Genomic DNA, 24,393 nt, shown 5'->3' on the forward strand with positions numbered 1-24,393 from the left:
TTTCTTGAGTGAAAAAAGAAGTTAATTGATCGAAGCACCACCACTACCTCTGCTTATTCCTGACTTTGTAGGAACACCCCTTGAAGTGATGCTTACAGTATTCTGTACACACATATATTCAAACACGTATCAATATCAATTAATGTATATATTCACACACACACACACATATATATATATATAAAGAGAGAGAGAGAAAGAGAGAGACCTAGAGAGAGAGAGACTTACAATGTTTACAGAGGTTGAAGAAGAAGAAGTTTGGTGAGGATCAATTGTTTCAAACAGGACATTGTCATGTTGTTCCTCTTGATCAGCTCCAAATTCTGCAGACTGGGTTTTTGTCTCAAAACCCAGAGATTTTAGGACAGCCCTCATTGCTTCTTGAAGGAAAGTATAAGGACTCAAGGACTCCATTATTTATTTATTTATTTATTTTTCTATGGATGATCTCTCTTCTTCTCACTGACCTTAATTCACACAACTGCTTCTGCATGTATGTGGTGCAAATGTATATATATATACACGGCTGATCTTTTTTCTTCTTTTTTTTTTTTATGAATATACATATATAAATATATATATATATATATATATATAGCTGATCTTATTATAAGGATCTTGGGCATTCCTTTTTCACGTGTAAATGAACTGCTCTCATTCAAATCTGATATTGAAACGTGTGCAGAGTCAGCGTATATGGAATGGAAGACCTTATATTATATAATTATTTTTTTAAAATTATTACGTTGTTGGGTTCTGACCGAATATTTTTGGTCCAAATTAACTTTTTTCTAATGATTAAAAAAAAAAAAAACTTTTTTCTTTCGCAAAATTAAATTCCTATATACTCGTCCACGGTTTAATTTTAGTCATTAAAATGAAAGTATGTACACTTTCACCTGATAAAAAATGCTCTCTTTTTCTTTTCTTTTTTTTGGGGAACACAATAAAAAAAAAATTAAAACAATTTTTTACTTAAATGATAAATACCTATCCATTAATTTTTTGCATTACCAGTGAACATGGCATATTTGTCCGCAAAAAAAAAAGGGCAAATCTTTAACATTGCCCCCCCCAAAAAAAAAAAAAAAAAATCTAATTTAATAAATTCAAGAATATTTCGTTTAAGATTTTTGTATACAGTTGACAGTAGTGCAAGCTATTTGTGAATTTTAGATGGAATGAAAAGAATTATATTACATTATATTTTAATTTTTATTGTTAATATACAAACTTCCACGAGATGTAAATTGTTTTTTTTTTTTTTTTTAATATGTTATGGTCAACAACGTGCAGCAGATGATTAATTATTTATTCCGTTTGCAATGGTCGATGTTTGACTCGAATTCATTCCCTTACAAATTAAGAACATAAACGTGCAAGTTTTGTTCATTTTCTTAATTCAATTCCAAGTAAAAAATATCCCATCAATTTTCTTTGTCAATGAAATAATTAAGTAAACCTTATGGTTTATATCATGCATGTTTGACTCTTATGATGGAATTAATTCAATGGACAGCAGAAAGTTTTTACTTTTATGTGTACTGTATAAAATGATCCGATTTGGTCCATTCACACTCAATTTCATCCATATATTTCATTTTCTGTTTCTATTCATAATCTTCTCAAAATATATATATATTTATATAGGAAAATGTTGTACTGGATTCTATGTCCATTGTACACGTCTTGGTACGATATGACAATTTCACAATATGTTGCAGGGTAAAAAATCAACCATTGCCAAAACCATTCATGCTGATTTTGATTTTTTTCTTTTTTAATGACAAAGTTGCAAAAAGAAGTGTTATTTTTGTAGTGAATTATTTCATATAACATTTTACTTGAGAGGCATCTAAAAGTGCTCATACCAAACGGGGTTGGCATGTTCAATGGCATTGTAGATTTCAATCTATGTAGCAAAGAAAATGAAAAGGTTTCCAGTTTATGCCTATTTGAGAGACATTCAATCATAAAATCGATTTTCTAATAGGTATGTTTAAATCTTACTATTAATTAATATTGTATATATTTAAATTTTTTTTAAAATAAAATAGTAATAATTGATAATATTCATCTATTTATTTTTTTTACCTTTTAAAAAAACTTATATTTTTTTTATAAATGGTATTATGCTGAATCACATTATTTAACAAACTATTTTTTTTATAGCACATAAGCTTCATATGTTGTTTAAACAGAGTCATTAGAGGTATTTTTTTAATGAATGTTTATATATGTAATGCGATAAATAAAATTTAACAATCTATAGAATCATTGAAAATGTTCTAAATACTTATGTAAAAGCATCTCTAATGACCTTATAAATTGTAATATTTTTATCGCCACATCAAAAATATAGATAGATTTAAAAAAAAAAAATCATCTCTAATGGCACTATCTATGGACTCTTTTAAGTTGATGCGGTAAAAAATAAAATAAACACTATTAAAGAGATTGTCTATTGTTAGACAATGTAACTTATCAAAATATTTCTTATCAAATATTTTCGAAAAAAAAAAGATAAATAAATTATTATTTTTTTTAATGGGAAAAAAAAATTATATATATACATATTATTGATTAATTAAAATTTTGGCGAAACCATTAAAGAATTATTTTTGAATTGAGTGTTTATCAAGTAGACATTCATGTCACATAAGCTATAAGTTTTTTCAATTTCTGTGCTACATAGATAACAATCCATAAAGTTATTAGAAAAACTCTAATTATCAACTAATGTGGTAAATCATGATTAGCAATATATTAATGATTGAAAATTTATAGAAATCATAAGTGATTTTTTAGTTAAATTGAAAAGTAAAATTCTAATACTACCCAATAAAAAAATGTTTGGTAGTATTCAAACAGTTGATTATTAACTACTTTTTTTTTTCTTTTTTTTTTTTTGGATAATAAAGAGTTGATAAAAATGTTGGATGCATTACTACTACTTCTCTGATACCAAATGGTAACAAGTAAGAATACATTTCTAGATAACAAAATTAAATTACATATATATATATATATATATATAAAAGAGCATTTCTAATGGTTTTATTTATTATTATATTTTTTTTTATCAATCATAACAATAAACATCCATTCTTAAAAAAAAAAAAAAAAAAAGCCCAATGGATTTCTTTGGACACCATATCAAGTTGTGGCAAAAAAATAATAATAATAATAAAAAATAAGTATTATCTAGGTGACCTCTATTTCTAAATAGTCTATCAGATATTATAAATTCCTTAAAATCAAATTTTTCCTTAAAAAAGTTAATTTTAAAAAAACTTAATAAAATATATATAATTAATAAATAACTTCAAATATTTTTTTTGCACATTACCAATGAAAAATAATTTTAAACTTGTTTATAAATTTATGCAATTTAAATTTGAACAATATTAGTTGTTATGTTATAAAAACAGTCATCCAATTAACTGACCGTTGGAAATTCTCTAATGCCACTAGCAGTGTGCATTGACCTCAAAATAGATATTGAAGAAGAATTTCTATATAATTAGTTTGATCAGTAAGTGCTACATGAGTTTATAGTTCAAGTCTGATTTTAAAGTTCATTGACCGCTAACGCTAACAGATTACATTTCTATTTCTATTTAAATTTTGTAATTACATATTTATTTATTTTACTTATTATTATTATTCTTTTTTTTGTAAAAAAAAATATATATTACCTTCCCTTAATGATTCAACCATACTTTAAATTTATGATCAGAAAGAAAAAAATTCTAAAACTATATACTCTTTGTTTAATTCGCATACAGATCCTCTTTTGCAAATGATAATAATAATAATAATAATAATAATTATTATTTTTTGTTTAATTAATAGTGAAAAGAATAAAATCATCATCTGGATTCGTTATTAGATAAGAGAGGGAACAATAATCTTGCAGAGATTTCATATTGTCTCCTATTTTAATGAAGAAAAATTCATAATACCAATATTTAATGTTCTAATGGTACACTCCAGTACTACCTGTGAAAGTTGCACAGTTTTGGTTTTTAATGCTCTTCAATTTTTATTTTTATTTTGGTTAATTGTTTAATTCCACACATTTCTAAATGCATTATGCAAGATATCTATTACATTAACAATGTTTCCATTTTTTTATCTATAAAGATTTTTTTTAATTATTCCATTTTGCATTTTTTTTTATGTAACATTTATATATATATATATATATATATTATACACACACAAATACCACATCTTGACACTCATGAATCACACAAGTTTTAACATATTGAGATCAATATCTAAATATTTTTATATAATATCTATGAGCATATATATATATATATATATATAAATAAAGGTTATAGTACGGTTAATTCACATGGGGATTTATTATAAAATTGATATATGTTATGTATATATATACAGTAAAATTGATATATTTATATATATATATATATATATTTTAAATATTGAGTTTGATGCGGATTAATGCGGACGGACCTTATTTACTGTAACCTCCTATATATATATATATATATATATAGTTAAATAAATAAATAAATAAATAAAGGAAAAAAAAAAAAAAAAAAGAAGAAGAAGAAGAAGAAAGGGGGTTTCAGTTAGATGAGGTACGGCTATCTCGGGCAATTTACCTCATTCCCGTTTCAAAAGGCAAAAAAAAGGGATGGTCTTGGCCCTTGGTAGAGGACCAATCCTTAAGACCAGCTTTCCACTCTCAACGGTTTCAAAAACTAATTTGTTACATAGCTAACGACTTTCATTTTCCACCTTATTTTCTGTCTTTCTCTTCTTTAACAATAATAATTATAATAATAATAATAATAATAAAACTAATTCGATTAAACTTAATCACTCCAAAACCAAAAAAAAAACGCTACATTTTTTTTTTTTTTTCGGTAATGGATAGATAATACTCTCACCCTTAGCAAGTTGAAGACATTCATTTATATTCTGCACCTACGCCGGCGTGCATTGTCGCTCCGGCCGGCTAATTCCATCTTCCAAAAGCTTTCTGAGGGTTAGTCTTTTTTCCATCATCTTTTAAAAGTCCTCTACCAATTGCTTTGTTTTTGTTTATAATGTACAATTAGTACGTTGGTTCCAGTTTTCTTTTATTATTCTTTCTGGAAACCTATCCTCTAAGGTACATCTAGGCTAAAATTCACCATGATGTATGGTCACCAACCCACTGCTACCATTTTGGTTTTTGTTGATAGTGATATGGTGATTATGAGTTTGACATTATTTGTCATGATTCTTTTGTTTAAGTTGTTTTGCATGCTATAACATTTCTTAAAATAATATTTATAGATTAATTTTTTGATCTTATATGTTTGTATGGTAGATTTAATGTTTCTAATACTCAGTACTTGTATATATATATATATATACACATATAAATTTCTGATATCTACTTAATACAATTGGGACTCTTGATACATAAAAAGCAAAGCTCCAAGACTCCCAACCCATGGGTTACAGAGCAACAAAACTCTAGAGTATATCTCTTTTGAGGAAGTCTTTTTTCTTTTTTTTTTTGGTTTTGAAATGTTTCTGTTTCTGTTTCCCTTGTGAGTTCAGTTCTTTTGGTTTTTGAATCCACCATTTGTAGCCAGCAAAAGCCAAAAAGAAAATTTAAAAAATAAAAAAAATCCAAGTCCAATGCTTATGAAGCCCAAGTTGATACACTCCATTCATCATTATGTATGAGATCTCTTTTGCAAAATTCGACAGGTGTATCAATTCTTCATGATAATCTTTTTATTCTGACTGCTTAGATCTTTTTCGTCAATCTAATTAGAACAATAATGGGATTTGAATTGCTTATATTCCTTCTGTTTATGTTATAACTGTGTTATTTATGTATGATTTTTGTGCTTTTGTGCTTAACTTCATATACTTAGTTGAATCCTTTTTCTAATAACTCAAAAACTTTTTCTGCAACTATAAATATTGCCTGAAAAATAAGCTTGATATGTGTGAAGCAGGAGGTGATCTAAGCTTAATGATCCATGCCAATCATAGTCAATAATAACAGGACAGATATCAGGTTGAAGAATTAATGGTGCTTTTGAACTTTTGATTAGAAGAGGAGAAGATCCAAACTGCTTTGAATTTCTTTACTAGAAAGTGTTTGCCTACACACAATGGTTTCACTTCTTGCATTTTGGAACCATTGAGTGAGTGCTTTTTCGAGTTCAGAATACCGAGAAATAATGGATTTCAGTGACGGCTTCGTATCGAAAGAGCACAGGGAGCTTCATCGTTCTGCTTCAGAAAGTGCAGATCCACTCTCTGTTTCTCCATTGCAGGTTTCACCAAAATCTCCAAGGTCACCAAAGTCTCCAAAGTCCCCAAAAGTGCAAGCAAAGCATGGCAAAGGAAGTCCACTTAAGCATGACAAGCATGCATGTTCTTCAAAATTTGGGAGTCCTAAAAAAGGTAAAAAAAAAAAAAAAAAAAAAAAAAAAACTTTGCAATGTTAGTCACCATATTTAAGCAATGATAATAGCATAAATACACTCTAATGCATGTGTCCTTTTATAACGATAGCTTCCAAACCCAAATTTTATAAATGAAATACATAGCTTACGGATTTTACTCCAAATTGCTCAAGACCTGTAAAAAAATTTAAATACGCAGGAGGCTCTGGGGGAAAAGGTACCTGGGGAGGATTACTTGATATGGGTGATGATTATATTCTTGATCCAAATGACCCAAATTATGATAGCAGCGAGGTAGCAATCAGATAAAAAAAGTCTTTCAATTGTGTTTCACTTACCTAATAAGATTTTGTCATAGTTATTAAATGACATGTGCATGTAAATTGTGTATAGGAATATGAACAAACAAACTTGAAAAAAGAGATCAGAGCAGATTTCTTGGACTACAAGAAGAAGGCCACCATTATAGTGGAAGAATACTTTGCCACTGATGATATCACCTCAACTGCAAATGAACTCAAAGAAGTCAATATGCCTGGCTATAACTACTATTTTGTGAAGAAGCTTGTCTCACTTGCCATGGATAGGCATGACAAAGAGAAAGAAATGGCTGCTGTTTTATTATCTACACTTTATGCCAACATCATTGATCCCCCACAGGTTTACAAAGGCTTCAGTAAACTGGTGGACTCAGCAGATGACCTTATTGTCGATATACCAGATACGGTTGATGTTCTTGCACTATTCATAGCTCGAGCTGTTGTTGATGACATACTTCCTCCTGCATTCTTGACCAAAAAAATCGCTACTTTACCTAAGGATTCAAAAGGGGTTGAAGTCTTGAAAAGAGCTGAGAAGGGCTATTTGTCTGCACCTCTCCATGCAGAAATCGTGGAGAGGAGATGGGGAGGTAGCAAGAATAAAACGGTTGAGGATGTGAAGGCTAAGATAAACAATTTCTTGATAGAGTATGTAGTAAGTGGTGACAAGAAAGAGGCTTGTAGATGCATCAAGGACTTGAAACTTCCTTTCTTCCACCATGAAGTAGTTAAAAGAGCTCTAATAATGGCAATGGAGAGGCGTCAAGCTGAAGGGCGACTGCTAGATCTGCTGAAGGAGGCTGCAGAAGAAGGTTTCATCAACTCAAGTCAAATATCAAAAGGGTTTAGTAGAATGATTGATTTAGTTGATGACTTATCCCTTGACATACCAAATGCAAAGAAAATATTGCAGTCACTTATCTCCAAGTCAGCATCAGAGGGTTGGTTATGTGCATCATCTTTGAAATCAATCTCACCAGATTCACCGGGAAATCGATATTTGGAGGATAGAGTTGCTAGAATTTTCAAGATAAAAGCTCAATCTATTGTTCAAGAGTATTTCATGTCTGGTGATATTTTTGAGGTAAGTAGCTGTTTGGAATCGGATAATGAGACTTGTTCTGCTGAACTGAATGCTATATTTGTGAAGAGACTGATAACTCTGGCAATGGATAGGAAAAATAGAGAGAAAGAAATGGCATCTGTCCTGTTGTCATCCTTGTGTTTCCCACCTGATGATGTTGTAAATGGGTTTGTAATGTTGATAGAATCTGCAGATGACACAGCTCTAGATAACCCTATTGTTGTTGAAGATCTCGCTATGTTTTTAGCTAGAGCTGTGGTGGATGAAGTCTTGGCCCCACAACACTTGGAAGAGATTGGGACCCAGTGCTTGGGACAAGAATCAATTGGGAATAAAGTACTTCAAATGGCAAAGTCATTACTTAAAGCTAGACTTTCTGGGGAAAGAATTTTAAGATGTTGGGGTGGTGGTGGAGGAGGAAGCAATAGGCCTGGTTGGGCAGTTGAGGATGTGAAAGACAAGATTGGGAAGCTGCTAGAAGAATTTGAGTCTGGTGGGGATGTTAGAGAGGCTTGCAGATGCATAAAGGAGTTAGGCATGCCATTTTTCCACCATGAGGTTGTCAAGAAAGCACTAGTGACAATCATAGAGAAGAAGAATAAGAGGCTTTGGGTTTTGCTGGAACAGTGTTATGGGTCTGGACTTATAACAATGTATCAAATGACCAAAGGTTTTGGGAGGGTTGCAGAATCTCTAGATGACTTGGCTTTGGATGTTCCTGATGCTGAGAAACAATTCACTCATTATGTTGAACAAGCCAAGGATGCTGGATGGCTGGATTCCTCATTTTCTTTTAGCAGATAAGAATCAGATAAGGTGAGTGGACGGCTCAGGTAGCAATGATCATCACCAGGTCCTTGGTTTGTTTAGGACTTGTGATTAAAAATCCTCAACCCATAATTTAGTATATGTCCCAAAAAAAAAAAAGATGAACGGATATGCTTGTGACAAAGAACTGCATCTACTAGCTACATGATTATATATATAGTCTAAACTTCGTAATATTCAATGCATACAGACATTCATACACTAACATTTACCATAAAAAATTTTCCCCATGCACAAATTAAGTCATTTTGCTCAACTATTTGCTCTTGTTTCAAAGGGCCAATTAAGATCAACTGTTAGCTTTATTCCATCTTGCTTATTATTAAGATAATTTTAGTTATTCGCTTTTAGTTATTTGCTTTGTCCAAGTATTGATTAGCCTAACCCATTATGAATTCTACAAATGTAAACATGGATAAACCTTTAAAGTTGTATACTTGCCTAATTTCTTTTCGAAGCGTTCAGCCTTCTAAATTTGTTTTCTGACCACTGCATATAGCAAGCCAAATTTAGAAGCCTCTTATTACCATACAGTAACAGCTTAAAGGCATATTGCAACTCTGATGGCCTAACCAGAAAATGCAGCGCCAGTCCTGTAAAAGATGATAATAAAAAAGTGCAAAATACAAATAGGAAGATTCTCCCAAAAATGCTAAAAGCGAAATTTAATATTTTATCTTAAAAAATTTAGAAATCTTTTACATGCATTGGAATGTCAAAAAACTCTAGAAACTTTTACTCACCTAAACACAGTCCAACACTTTGCCTTCTTACTGAGCCTCAACTTCAATGATCCCTTGTGCTCCTTTTGAAACACACTCAGTATTTTTCTCTTCAAGACACTTCATTACAAGCATCCATGCTGCATTCTTGTCCATGAATGTCAACGATTGTGTCTATTAATTTAGTGGAGAGAACGCTATAAGAAACTTTTAGTTGCTTTTCAAATAATCTAAAAATATAATTTATTGCCAAGAACACTCTTTCCAAATTATTGTCAGTGATCCAACCTTAAGATCTACAAAAGTTGAACATAAATAGAATGAAACAAAATAAGATGTAGAGCAGTTTTATCAGGGGAAATTATAAGGTGTGAAACCCTTGGAAATGTAACTTTCTACTTTAAAACTGGTTTTGTTGTCTTCACTAGTACACCAGCTAAAAAACACCATACAACCTAAATACAAGCAAAAGAGGAATATTAAACTGGTATCAATGAGGAGTCACACTGACAAAGTGAGAAAGAGAGATGAGAAATGTACCATATTTGTACCAAAATTTCCCTCAACTTTCTAATCTTTAGTAAACAATCCAGTAATAAGCCCCATTGTTTTATTGGCAATATCATCTGGAAGAATACCTTTCTCCACCATTTCACGAAATAATACAATTGCTTTATCTCTATTTCCGAGTCTTCAATACCCAGAAATGAGAGCGCCGTAAATCATCACATTAGAAGCAACATACTTTTTCTCCATCTCATCAAACAGAGAATTAGCATTATCCATTTGAGGCAACTTGAAATATCCATCAACTAAACAGGTATATGTTACAGGCTTACGGCATTGGGTGGATGACCTTTTCTCTTTGTACATTGCACGAGCCTTCTTGAAACTTCTTGCCGAAGTTGGTCTAGAACTAGACGTTTAATCTTGTAACTTCTTGCTGAAGTGTTAATAGAAGTTAACAAAGAAGTTACAAGATAAAATATAGGTTCAGGACCAAATTGAGTCTGCTCAAACACATCAAAGGCATTCTCAAGCATTGAATTAGCGGAAAAAAGCTTTCACGAAGTGCATCAAATGCAACAATCAACAATAACCACATTGTGAGGTGAATCCAACAACTTTGGGAACTGTTCCAATGCATCATAGTTTGCATAAGTTCAAATGCATCATAGTTTGCATATCTTCAAAAGTAAACCAAATCTCTAAGCAGACAATTACCCTCATTACCGCTGACCCGAACAGGTCAACAGTAATTTTAAATGCATCTAGAGAATGGGAAACTCCATAATGTTTCACAGCCTTAGAGAACCTTATTTTCTTTACAGCATTAAAACTCATAAATTTAATCACTTTAAACACATAGGCATAGAGTTTGTTCGTTCTCCTGATACTTGTCTCTCACTTATAGGTACCTTAACTTCATCGAGTACATATGGACTTCTAAACACAAGGGCAGTGGTTTTGATTTCTGAGGATACTAGATTCATTTCTAGGAACCTTATCGTCATCAACTACATTAACTTCAATTGAATGTGGATTTTCAGCAAACATATAGTCGTCAATTAAGAATGCAGAATTAAAAAGCAGAAGATATATATATATATATATATATAGAAGACAAAAGACGTCTTTCATGGAAAAAGATAAGAGCTCCGAAGCAAAACCCACAAAAAGGACAAGAATATGGAACATCGGCCAACGTCCATTAATGCCCAATTTCTTCTTTGAAGAACTTCAACATAAGCTTGATCACAACCCTTAAAACTGTGAAACAAAACTTAGTTCCACCATTGAAAGTCTTCCAAAACACAAGGCCTTTTTTTTTTTCCCTCAATTCTCCAAATCAAAGAATACCCAACAGCATAAATCTTGAAGATGTAGATGCAAATTACATATAAATTTGATCCGAAAAAGAAAAAAAATATTTCCGAGCCAAAAAAAAAAACAAAAAATTCAAACAGAAAAGAGACGAAAGAATACTGAAGGGAAAAAAAAGGCCAAATGGCTCGTAGTCTTACTCCATGACACAAAAACGCGCCGTTTTGTTTCACCAACTTCACAAAGCGGCAAGCACTAGCTGTTGCAGTGTATGTTGGATAAACCAGCAACACTGAAGAAAGAAGCCAAGTTTCGGCGCGACGCAGTGAAGTGAATGCTTTGATCGCACATTTTTCAAAAAAATTAAAAAAAAAAAAAAGGGGAGAAAATATTTTTTTTCCTTAAAAAAAAAAAAGAAAAGAGTTTTGTTGTGTTTTAACGTGTTTATTTCAAAACATTATACTCCGTTAAAAATAACAACAATAAACATTATACCTACGAAGTGGGTAGTTTTAATAGTAAAATATTTTTACTTATTTTCATAAAATTATAAATTTAAATTTGAATTATGAAATGAAAAAAAAAATAAATTTTTTAATAGTTTGCAAATTAAATGAATTATTATTAAAAAAAACATTATACCAAAAATATTATTACTAAAAACAAATTGTCCTACAAATAATTTTCAAACTAGCTAAGCTTTTTTTTTTTTTTTTTTTTTACTACTCCCTTATAACAGAATATTGTAACTCTGATTTATATTTAAAAAAAAAAAAAAAAAAATGCCGCTAGGAGTGGGCATTAACCGATTCCAACCAAACTAATCTAACCAAATTGGTTTGTTTCGATACGGATTATTTTTTACCCAACTCAAATTCAAGCTCATCAAATTTAATGTACTGAAACATTTGGCAACAACTTTTGATAAATGTTTTATCTATTGAATGTATAATTGATTTTTAGTTTTGTTAATCTTAAATAAAGTTTATCAAAGGATTGTTGATTATTTAATAAGAATTTTAAAATTAATTTATTAATTAAAATGTCATAACATTAAACATGTTCTCATCTTATATAGTAAACATAGTATATGATCCTCAAAACAAAAGTAAAAAACAAATAACCATCAAATCTCACATAAGATTTTGAATTTAAATCTTTCATAAATACTAAAAAAAAAAAAAAAAAAAGGGTAATAAAACAAAATCAAGGTGAGAATGTGCATGGAAAATGTTCACCAAATTTCGGACAAGTATGGAGTTCTTAAAATACACTTTCAGGTTTTTGGAAAAGTCACATATATTCATGAATCATGATTTGTACTGGATATATATACATATATATATATATATGTATATATATAATTTTTATATGTAATCAGAGACCTTTTTCTTATGAACAGATGTCGTTTTTGAAAAAATCACATATATTCAAAAATAAAATTAACTAACAATGTAATATAATTACGAAGAAAAGGGAAACTGAGGTTATAATTAAACTAATTATAGGGTTATCAAAGAGCCTCTCCAAACGTTGACCAAGAGATGTTGCAAAGTGATGTATTATTATTTTGTTGGTTTAAATGGCACGTCCAATTTCAATTATGTTAAAATTTCCTTCTCTAATTTATCAAACTAAATAGATAAGATTTTAAAAGGATAAATGTAACTAAATATGAGCTAAAAATAATAACATTTTATTTTTTTTGTGTCTCTAGTATGATTTTTTATAAATTATTATATTTCAAAATGGGATCAAATTCCATCTGTGTTCTTATTTGGGGTTTATTACGTCAAGTTTCCTTTAAAATATCCCATAATATGGCCATTGTCACATGAAATACATTAATACTTTTTCTCTAAATGTTTAAGTACATATTACATATTTTTTATTTTTAATATTGGGGATAGACATTGGCTTTTACCATTGCCCTGTAGGAACATAAATATTTCTAAGTTATACATGTGATTATTATTATTTTTTGTTTGAACATAAGTTATACATGTGATTAAGAATACTTTAATCTAATAAAATAAATAAAAAGAAAAAGAATACTTAAACTAAAATGGATCAAGCTTCTCAGTAAAATACTGTCTTGTATTAGCTGTTCTAGCATGCTTTATCCATACGAAAATTAGATAATTTTTTTCAGTTGTCAACAAGACACAGTTGCACATCAAGCATAATTAGATCACCATCTGTATATGGCAGGTGAACCCTGAAAACTCTTGATTAAGAAAGATCAGAGATTAAAATAATGGCGGATACAGCAGTAGGCTTTGTTATTGAACACCTCACTCCCATTATTGGTCCAATAAGCAAACTTGCTGAGAAACATTCATTCTGAAGGTTTGGTTATGGAGTGCATCCACCGTTGCCAGAAGACAGAAGCCGAAGGAGACAATATTACTAGTGATGGTGTTAAAGCATGGCTGAAAAAACTAAGGGAAGCACCGTTTCATATCGAAGATGCCATTGATGGAAACATTTTTCACTTGGCACAATATCATTGCGGCAGCGGCTGTTTCATGGACCTCCTCTATAAACTTGGCCACTACATCATCAAACTCAAACCATGCCCACTGTACTGCCTCTTTTATAAAGATTTAAAAATGGAAATTTGTGAGATCAAGGAAAGAAGTGGAAAGGATGGCTTTGACTCCATTCGGGAAAGATCTACTATTACTACTAATACTATTACTACCACCTGCATTTCGAGGTATGACCCTCAAAATGAAGCTGTTTATCTTGACAAAGCTTAAGTCGTGGGCATTGAATCTCCAGGAGATAAATCGATTAGTTTGCTAGATGGTCAACTATCCTTAGTGAAGGAAAAGTTTGATTGCTATGCTTGGATATTAGTGTCTCAATCACACCAGAAGGATAAGCTACTAGAAAAAGTGGTAAAGAAATTCCTCCAGCAGAATAAACAGCCTATTCCTGAGGGCACAGAGGCAATGGATGTGGAGACATTGACAGACAAGAGACTGTTTGAAGCAAAAGAAATATGTTACATAACCGATGTATACCGACTGTTATTTTATAAATTTAAAAAAATAAAAAATTAATCTAAGAAAATTTAGTATAATATTGATACACCAATCTAAGAACAAAACCTAAAGAATTGAATAATATAATACATAGATAAAATAATGAATCATGTGAAAAGAAAAATCATTCAGCACAACCAACTTAAAAACTGTACAAACCTACAAAACAAGCAAAGGAGGAATATTCAACTGGTATACGAGGAGCAATATTATACGAGGGATGAAAGGGATACGAGAAATGTACCATCTAGCAATCTTTGCATCAAAATTCCCTCAGCTTTCTAATCTTCGGTAAGCAATCAAGTGCTAAGCCCTGTTATTCTAAGGGAAATATCATTTGGAAGAACACCCTTCGCCTCCATTTCACCAAATAATTCACGTGCTACTTTAATATTTCCCTGTCTTTGATAGCCAGACATGAGAGCATTGTAAGTCACCACATCAGGAGCAACATCATTTTTCTGCATCTCTTCAAACAGCAAGTTAGCAATATCCATGCGAGAAACCTTGCAATATCCATCGATTAAACAGGTATACGTTACAGCAGTGGGTCGATGACCTTTTCTCAACATTTCACCGTACATTGCACGAGCCTTCTTCATGTCTCCAGTTCTACAAAATCCCGCAATTATAGATGTGTAAGATTTCTCATCAGAAACCAAATGATTGTCAGTCATTTCCTTAAATAAGAGACAAGCTTTACGCATTTTGCTTCTATGGCAGTATATATTAATAAGAATTGTATATGCAACTGTATCAGGTGTGACACCAAATTTTAGCATTCTTTTGTACAACCTCAATGCCTTCTTATAATTTGACTGTCTTGCAAAACCTTCCATCAGAGTACTATAAATTACAACTTCTGGAAATACATTCCTCTTAAACATCAGAGGAAAAAGCTCCAATGCCTTTTCAGGTTTTCCTTCTCTGCACAGCCTGCTAATGACAGCATTATAGGTGTATGAGTTAAGGATTATGCCTTGATCTTGCATTTCATGCATCAGTTCCAAGACTTCATCCAAGTGTCCTTCCTTGCAAAGCCCATCCACAATGAAATTGCAAGTGAAAGTATCAGGTAACACACCACATTGGAGCATGATTTTGAAGACTTCCAAAGCCCTATCAAAGAGGCCTAACTTGCAGAAACCATGGATCAGGATGCCGAAATCAGTGGCAATAGGAGTTAAATTGTTACCCACCATCTCCTCCAAAAGTCTGAGATACTTATAGCCGTAATTCACCAGATTATGGAACATATCTTGTGAGATATCCACCAGTTCACTTCTACAAAGACCATAAAAGAGTGAGCTGTAAGTAACCATTGATGGTTTTATTTGATGATGACCCATTTCCTCAATCAAATTCAGACCTTTCTTAATATCTCCCTTCTTGCAAAAACCATCAATCAAAATGCTATAGCTATAAACATCTGGCAATATCCCACATAACTTCATTTCTTTGAAAATCTTTGAAGCTTCAAGCACATCACCTCTTTGGCAAAACGCCTGAATTATAAAATTGTAACAATGAGCATTATGAGGCTCGTTTTTACATTTTAATTTCTGGATGAATTTCCAAGCGAACTCAATATAACCATATTTACAGAGTCCAGAAATATAGGTACCATGCGTGACGGCAGTTGGACTTTCCCCATTCTTCTCTATTTCTTCTAGAATTTCAGTAGCTTGCTCAATATATACTTTCCGCCCATGATGTCTTTTACAGTAAAAGTTCATCATAATTGTGTAGGAGTAAATATTTGGTGATGGACCAGAGCACTTTAAATCATGAAATAAAGTGCTAGCACACTCTATTTTGTTAGCTTCTATTAAACACTTGAGCAAGAAGTTACAAGATTTAATGTCTAGCTGAAGACCAACTTTCTTAGCCCGCACAAACACATTGACGGCACTCTCAATCATTGAATTTGCGGCGAAAACCTTTATGAGCATATCAAATACAACAATTAATCTTGCTACATTATGAGGTGAATCCAATAACTTTAGGAACAGTTCAGATGCATCATAGTTTGCATATCTCCAATAGCAAACCAAATCTCTTAGCATATGATACACCTCTACCCTCATTCCCGCCCATGCAAACAGATGAACAATAATTTGAAATGCATCTAGACAATGGGAAACTTCATAATGTTTCACAGCCTTAGAGAACTTTATTTTGTTCGCAGAACTCCAACTCAGAGATTTGATCACTTTGACCACAATGGCATAGAGTTTGAACTTTCTCCTTATACTTATCTGACTAATAGGAACATTACCTTTATCAGTTACATTAACTTCGACCGAAGATTGGCTTCTAACAACAAAAGGGCGCTGCTCATGATTTCTTAGGATACTAGATTCTTTTCTAGGAACCTCAAAGTGATCAACTACATTAACTTCAACTGAATGCGGACTTTCATCAAACACATAATGGTCATTTAAGAGTGCAGAATTTACAAACGAACAAAAAAGACGTCTTTCATGGAAAAACATAGAGTTCCGGAGCAAAACCCATTTAAATGACGAGATTATGGAACATGGGCAAATACCCATTAATGCCCAATTTCTCTTTTTCCAACGATTTCAACATAAAAGGTGAAACAAAACCAGTTCCACCATTGAAAGTCTTTCAAAGACGAGGCCTTTTTGCCAATGGGTTAACAGAAATAGAAGAGAAATACTAGAAGAAACTTTTTTTTATTCAAAAAAAAGAAAACAATAATTCCCAGCAAAAAAAAAAAAAAATTGAAGAGAAAGCGATGAAAGAAGACTGGAAAAATATAAAAGGATGCCAAATGGTTCGTGGTCTTACTCCAAGATACCAAAACGCGCCGTTTTACTCATTAACTTCGCAGAGTGCCGAGCAGTAGCTTATGCAGTGTCCGTTGGAGAAAGCCAGCAGCGGTAAATAAACTGAGACAAGTTTCGGTGAATGCAAAGAAGATGATTCTTTTATCAATGGCGCCTTTTTTATTTTTCAGAAGAAACAAAGTTTTTTTGTTTTTTTGTTTTTTTTTTTGTTTTTTTTTTTTTTTTTGGCTCAAACAGAAGAAACAAAGTTTTGTGTTGATGTGTTTATTTCGAAACATTATATTAAAACAATTATATTAAAAAATATTTTATTTACTCTTCGTTCTTGAATTATACATATAATTGTACTTTTTTTTTTTAAAGCATTTTGATACTTAAACTTTAATTTAAAAAAAAAAAAAGGAAAAGCTCTAGTTTTAAACTTTTTTTTTTCTTGTTTACTTCTAGCAGTTTTAATACTTAATGCATCATGTAAAAGTATTATGAAAATATATAATTTTGCAATTTGGTTGTTTTATACTTCCTACATGACTAAAAATTATTAAAAATAAAATGGAAGTATTGGAAAAAAAAAAAAAAAAAGAAGAAGAAAAAGAAATTTTAAAGATCAAACCGAATTTAAAAGAATTTGATTCTGTTATTTGGTCAAGTTAGCAAGGAGATTAACCATGTAGCACACGGTATAGCTTCTTTTGCTTTATCAGCTAATGGTTTTAGGTCATGGTTTCTAGTTAATCATGGAGATTAACCATGTGGTTAACTGGTTTGATTAAGAACAATCTATGCTCTATTATTTCTGAGCGATAAAGTTTTGGTTTTTTTGCAAAAAGGTCAAAAAAAAAAAGAAAAAAAAGTGACGGAAGTGAAAAGGAAAAAACAAAAAAAAAATTAAATATCAAAGTGCAATTATGAAAGTAGTTCAAAAGTGATAGAGTCAATAATCTTTCTAGAAAAGACAACGATCAAAAGTTCAAAACATCATTTTTTTAAGCAAATTTTTTTTTTTAATTTTAAAAATAGTTTTTTTTTTTGAAATATTAAATATTAATTGAATAAGTTTTATATTGTTGGCAAAAAAAAAAAAAATATTATGTATTATTGAACTTGAAAATTTTAATAAAATAACAAAAAAAGAACACTTAGAAAATAATTTATTCATAATTTTTTAGTATAGTGCCTAGCCCATAGATCCATCTTTATTTTATTTATTTAGTTTTTGGCTGAAACCATAGATCCATCTTTAAAGCCCAGAATGGTAATGCTCATGTATTTTGCAACTTTTAATTTAGATAAATCATTAATGTATTCTAATATATTTGTCGTGTGGGGATGCAGCTATTACCATTACTATAGAAAAATTCAATTTATATAATTTTTAGAACCCAAATACAATTTTTTTAAATGTGAAGATTGAAAGTGCAACTATTTCAAATTAAAAGGTATGAAACTACAATTATGTTTCGTTAGTTATAAAATTATTAATCATTTCTTTTTTAATTCTTTCATTCCATTAATATAAAACCAACACCAAAAAATCTTTGAGCCATTCATTGCTTTCTAATCCTCTTGGCTTTTTTCATACCAAAAATGAAAAAGGAAATGAAATATTAAAATTTGTAATTACCTCAACTGGATAAAAATGTATATATGTATAAATATACCAAACCACAAATCAAATTCATTTTACTTAATTAATTTTCTTTAACAAATCCTTGAATGAATTTTCCCATCTGAAAAATAAAAAAATAAAAAAACAAAAAATTTATCGTACAATTAAAGTTTTAATAAAACTAATTAAAATATAAAAAAAAACATTTTGGTAGGTAAAAACTTAGAACAAAACAAAATTAATTATATTAAAAAAGTTATTTTAGAGGATAGAGATAATCTAGAATATGTCCAAACATGATTGAGACTGTTATAAGATATACCATAGACTCCACCTCAGACCCAATCCAAGTGGCCAACTTGTTTTTGTCAAAATAAATAAATATATATATATATATATATATCATATTAAAGTTGATAGTTTTTCTATAATAAACATTAAATATACACTATAATTAAGTGCATATATATATCATATTAAAGTTGATAGTTTTTCTATAATAAACATTAAATATACACTATAATTAAGTGCTTAGTATCAAGACAAATCATACATATATATATATATATATATCTATGATAATTTTATAGTGCGATCTATATCTATTTGTATATGAATCGAAATTGACGTAACAATAAATTTAATATTTTTTTTAAAAAACATTAATCTTGCTACGAATCACATACGAATGCTAACACCTTAATCCCATTCTATATATATATATATATATATATAAATTATATATATATATATATTTTAAAAATTCAGTTTTGTTTGGTGGTGAGGATAAATATATATATATATATATATATCAATCAATCATATGTGATATATTTAAAACCGTACCAAACAGTTTTATTTTTTATTGCCAAACAGGGCAATTTTATAGAGAATATAAAATAAATATCATTATTTTTATAAATAGGAAAATATTTCTTGAATTTATCTGGAAATTGAGCTGTCGTCGTTGTGAGGAAAGTCTCAAAAACCCGATCGGAGTAGGAGTTAATTCGAAGATTGATTGTTAAAAAAAGAAAAAAGAAAAAATTGATTTTGATATGGAAGCCGATGTATCAATTAATTTTCCTTTCGGAAACCTAATTTCTATGTGAGCAAATTTTAATAGTCGTTGCTTGTTGAGTGAGAAAAATTTATAAATCTTTTTGAGTTAATTTTTGAGGGTTTTTGGAGGCATTCTTAGGGATCCATGGGTTCTGTGAATTTGGTAGTGGTTTTGGTGGTTTGGCTGCTAAGTGGGTTTTCTATGGCGGTGGCTAATGTTGTGCTGATTGGAAACAATGTCACTCTCTCTTTCGATGACATCGAAGCCAATTTCGGTAATTTTTTAAAATTTTTTTATTTGTTTTATACATAATTTCATGCTTTAGCTTCTGTTTGGCTGCTGGGAATTTTATTGGGGGAATTGGGGTTTTGTATTATTCGAATATGGTTCTATTTGATACGAGCTTTTGATGATAGGAACAAAACAGCTTGAAAGTATATTGAGTGGGAAATTTATTTTTCTTTTTTTTTTTTTTCTTTTTTCTGTTCATTTATTTTGTGGGGAAGACAAGCTCTGAGTAAAGGCGAAAGCTTTAGTAGATTATTGCTTCTGGGAAAAGGGAAAAAGTGAAGAAGTTAGAATTTATTATGGTGTCACACTATGAAGAAGAATAATTGTCTTCGTGAATTATATTTGTGTGGAACGCGTTTGTGGGTGTATGTTGCTTATTGATGTTACTACTTTGCTGGAAGAGAGGGCTTATTAGATAAAGTTTGCACTTTGAGTATGTTAATATTTGGAGCGTGTTGTATTAATGCTTTTTTTTTTTTTTTTTTTTTTTTTTTTTTTTTTTTTAATTTGGGTTGTGGTGGCTTTGTTTTTGTTTTTGTTTTATTTTTTTTTTCAGCTCCCACAGTCAAGGGCTCAGGGGAATGCGGAGTATTGTATGTTGCAGAGCCTCTTGACGCATGCTCGCCATTGACTAACAAAATTGAGCAATCCGCAAATGCAAGCTCCCCGTTTGTTTTGATGATTAGAGGAGGGTGCAGTTTTGAAGAAAAAGTCAGAGAAGCACAGAAGGCTGGGTTCAAAGCTGTAATTGTCTATGACAATGTAGCTGGTGATGTCTTGGTTGCAAGTAAGGACGTTACCATATAAATTGTTTGTGTTTTACAGAGTTCTTTGAGCTGTGTCTGTGTGCATGGTTGTTTTTTGGCTTACTGGTTTAGGTCAGTTTAGTGTTTTGTCGTAATTTGAGAAATACACAAGTTTGTTAAGTGCTTATGTATTTGTTACTAATTTTTCTAAATTCAGTAAGTGTACTAGTGACATCCTATGGGATGACAAACTTGCTGCTCGCATTTCTTGCTATTATAACATTTATCCTGATCATTGGCACAATATTTGTCTTGAAGTTGTTAAATTGGTGACTGGGGAGTTTCCACAAGTAAGGACTATATTTATTCTCTATATCCTGTATTCCACAGTGACCTAGATTTCAAATGCAAACAGGCCAGGTCTAGTGATTGATATTTGTAGGACATCTTGACATCAATCAAGTAAATATCATGTTTGATTAAATTGGTCATTATGTTTCATAATGTTCTCATCTTTGACCACAATATAGCACAGAATGCTGCTGGAATTATTAGACTTTACCTGTGTAGTAAGAATCTCTAATTCCCAATTGCGTGGAAAATTCAGTGGCAGGAGATTCATCTGGCATAAAAGTGCACGCCGTTTTTGTATCGAAAGCTTCTGGTGAAACACTAATGAAGTATGCTGGACGTACAGACATGGAGTTATGGCTAATCCCAAGCTTTGAAAACTCAGCATGGTCAATAATGGCAATCTCCTTTATTTCTCTGCTTGCTATGTCTGCAGTGCTGGCTACTTGTTTCTTCGTTCGCAGGCATCGAATAAGACGAGAACGACCTCGATCTTCTCATGTTCGGGAATTTCATGGGATGAGCAGTCGCTTAGTGAAAGCGATGCCTAGTTTGATATTTACTGCAGTTTTGGAAGATAACTGCACTTCATCAACATGTGCTATATGCCTTGAAGACTATAGCGTTGGTGAGAAGCTCAGAGTTCTACCATGTCGACACAGTAAGTTTTCTATTACCAAATAAAACATGGCAATGTTTGCAAATACATCATGTAATTGTCTTTGATGTTGGTGGTAACAACATCTGAATTGCTGTGGGCTTTTGTCTCAATTGTTGCTTGCTCTTAGCTAAGTCAGAATCATTTTAAACTTTTGTGTTAAGAGTGGGTAAAATTTCCTATTTCTGAACAAGAAGGTTATGAGTTTTGGAAACTTTTAAGAAGTGACCCATCCATGCTGTTTCCACTGTTCGGCTTGTTTTGATGTAGTTTACTTGGGTTCTGTGAGCTGTCCTTTTGGGGATGGACAGAACTATCCCGATGCAAACTGCCTATAGAGAAACATTAACTTTCTTACCAAAGGCTTAAAATTTCTTAGGTGTAATTGGCTACTTATAGATTGCTTTAGATATTGATTGAAATGGGCTCGCATATTTCAGAAAGCCATTATTATTACAGAAACTATACCTAAAGTTTGCTTGGCTCCTGAAATTCACCTGCCCACTTCAACCAATATCTCAAAATCTCTAATCTGCTATTCATATCTGTAAAAGCTTTCAAATAATATTTTAAACATTTTGAAATTGTTCAAGAGAGTTTGATAGAAAATATTGGGAAAAAAATAGAATACTTTATATAATATGATATTAGGAAAAATGATCACTTGTAATATAGGCTCTGAATTAAGTTACAAAGGATAATATAAGAATAAACAAAAGGTTAATCTAGAAAAGCAAATTAGCGGACATAAAATAACAATTTTTTACACTTAACAGACCAAATTTAATTTTCAGGTGGTTAGTCTTGTAAGTTCGGCCTTAAGCTTCCCAAATGCTTATTGCTTTTACAAGCAATGAAATCATGATTAACTTGTTAGATTTTTGAATGTATTTGTCTGTTAGAATAAATATCAGCTGGTTGTCACAGCTATTCTTTCTTAAATCTGTCTAAAATATACATATTTCAATAATATGGTTGTGGAATTTTTGACAGAATTTCATGCTTTCTGCGTGGATTCTTGGCTTACAACATGGAGGACCTTTTGCCCAGTTTGCAAGCGTGATGCAAGAACTAACATAGGTGATCCAACAGCTTCGGAATCCACACCATTGCTCTCATCCAATGCTGGTTCTATTGCTTCATCCTCCGTAGTATCGTCATTGAGATCTTCGTTAGCATCATCATCAGCCATACAAATAGCTCCAGCAACATCACGTTCACCTTCAGTTTCTCGTCCTTACTCTCTTGCTAGCACTCCTTATGTGCAGCAGTCTCTTAGGTCCTATCACCAATTGCCTTCCTTGAGTGCGAGCAGAAGTTCAGTAGATCTCCAGAATGCATCTTCGCAAAGATCTCATGCCCCCCATTTGGTTTCCGGCCACTCCTTGGGTTACCCTTCTTTATCGTCCCTTAACTCCAGATACTTGTATCCATATATTCCAAGCCCTAGCAATGCCTCACCGAGCTTTGTCAGTTCTTCGAGCCATCACCACAACCCGCTGCATTGTAGTGAGTCAGCTGCGAGTTTTTCTCCTTTTGCTTCAGCTCAATCTCTTCCAGAATGCTGATTCAAAATATAGAATGTGATGTGATTCACTTTGTCACAGTCGGTAAGTAGAAGGTGAAACTTGACATGTTTTAGACCACCTCTGGTTTATACCACATGTTCCCTGGTTTCATCTGATGCAGTTGCTTGCTTATGGAGTTTGATATGAAATACGACCTGTTGCCAACTGGATTGTACATTGTAGCTTTAAAATTGTCATTGATTTTGATTTTCCAGTGATCTCTGTGCGTCTTACATCCGATGTATATTAAGTAATGTCAAAAAGTTACAGAATTTGATGTTGCTGCTTTGAATTTTTTCAAAATTTATATCGTCGTTGACTTTGGTGCATATAGTGTTACTAACATGACTGCTATTTGTATTGGAGTATAGTTTTTTCAATTTTTACTTTATGTTTATGAATAAAGACTTCTCATTCTTCCTCTTCTGGTTTTCGTTCCAAAGGGGGTATTTTTTGCTGCAAAGGAAAAATAAGAGCATTTCCATTAAAAATATGGATGGTTAAAATTAATATATTATAAGAGCAATAGACATTATTTAAAAAAAATAAATAAATAAACCTTCAACGTAACATTTAGAATGAATGTCAAGTTGATATGGATTATATCTTTTTCAAATTAATTACTTTAATAGGTTCTTTCTAACATGGAAAATTTTTTTTTTAAAGCAAAATTTTCTTTACAAAGTTAATTTTTTTGAAAAAGAAAAATAAAATAAAATATGTGATTAATTAATAATTATCAATAATCTTTTCTTATACTATAATTGAGAATAATTTTTAAATTGATTGTATATCTATACCAATATTACTGTATATAACACATAGATATCAATTTACATTCTCCATTAAAGATGTTTTAAAAGTACTAAACTATGAAACAACCAAAGACATTAGGTTATATAAAGGTTTTGCCGTTTGGTTGGTGTCATTCTTGAAGGAAATCCAGGATTAATCTAAGACAAAATTATAAGTGTGAAAAAAGTTTTAATTAAGAAATATGTGAGTTGGGAGCAAAAC

General features: G+C 31.2%; 3 protein-coding genes across 7 annotated transcripts; 2 read left to right on the forward strand and 1 right to left on the reverse strand.

The window, feature by feature from the left end:
• The first annotated feature begins 4,874 nt into the window (after positions 1–4,874).
• On the forward strand, positions 4,875–9,021 carry LOC107421418 (MA3 DOMAIN-CONTAINING TRANSLATION REGULATORY FACTOR 2). Its single transcript, XM_016030650.4, has 4 exons — positions 4,875–5,023; positions 5,994–6,447; positions 6,649–6,743; positions 6,843–9,021. The coding sequence occupies exons 2-4, from the start codon at positions 6,222–6,224 to the stop codon at positions 8,655–8,657; spliced, it is 2,136 nt and encodes a 711-aa protein (XP_015886136.2). The 5' UTR covers positions 4,875–5,023; positions 5,994–6,221; the 3' UTR covers positions 8,658–9,021.
• On the reverse strand, positions 6,314–17,324 carry LOC107421407 (pentatricopeptide repeat-containing protein At1g05670, mitochondrial). 5 transcript variants are annotated; one of them, XR_009639035.1, is made up of 3 exons: positions 14,522–17,324; positions 9,425–9,577; positions 9,124–9,274 (listed from the first exon to the last, which is right to left on the reverse strand). XR_009639035.1 is itself a non-coding variant. In XM_060817423.1 (2 exons), exons 1-2 carry the CDS (start codon positions 16,830–16,832, stop codon positions 14,577–14,579), a joined length of 2,073 nt encoding a protein of 690 aa, XP_060673406.1. In that variant the 5' UTR covers positions 16,833–17,324; the 3' UTR covers positions 14,298–14,576. The 5 variants fall into 5 exon arrangements, 1 of the variants encoding a protein (XP_060673406.1); XR_009639038.1 differs by lacking the exons at positions 9,124–9,274; positions 9,425–9,577 and adding an exon at positions 6,314–6,438; XR_009639036.1 differs by lacking the exons at positions 9,124–9,274; positions 9,425–9,577 and adding an exon at positions 13,226–14,214 and having other exon boundaries at positions 14,522–17,323.
• A 2,214-nt stretch (positions 17,325–19,538) lies between these two features.
• On the forward strand, positions 19,539–23,797 carry LOC107421419 (receptor homology region, transmembrane domain- and RING domain-containing protein 2). Its single transcript, XM_016030654.4, has 4 exons — positions 19,539–20,036; positions 20,610–20,840; positions 21,407–21,811; positions 22,802–23,797. Exons 1-4 carry the CDS (start codon positions 19,907–19,909, stop codon positions 23,374–23,376), a joined length of 1,341 nt encoding a protein of 446 aa, XP_015886140.1. The 5' UTR covers positions 19,539–19,906; the 3' UTR covers positions 23,377–23,797.
• Positions 23,798–24,393: the final 596 nt, after the last annotated feature.

The sequence above is a fragment of the Ziziphus jujuba genome, chromosome 5, assembly GCF_031755915.1.
Source record: "Ziziphus jujuba cultivar Dongzao chromosome 5, ASM3175591v1".
Classification (NCBI taxonomy): Eukaryota; Viridiplantae; Streptophyta; class Magnoliopsida; order Rosales; family Rhamnaceae; genus Ziziphus; species Ziziphus jujuba.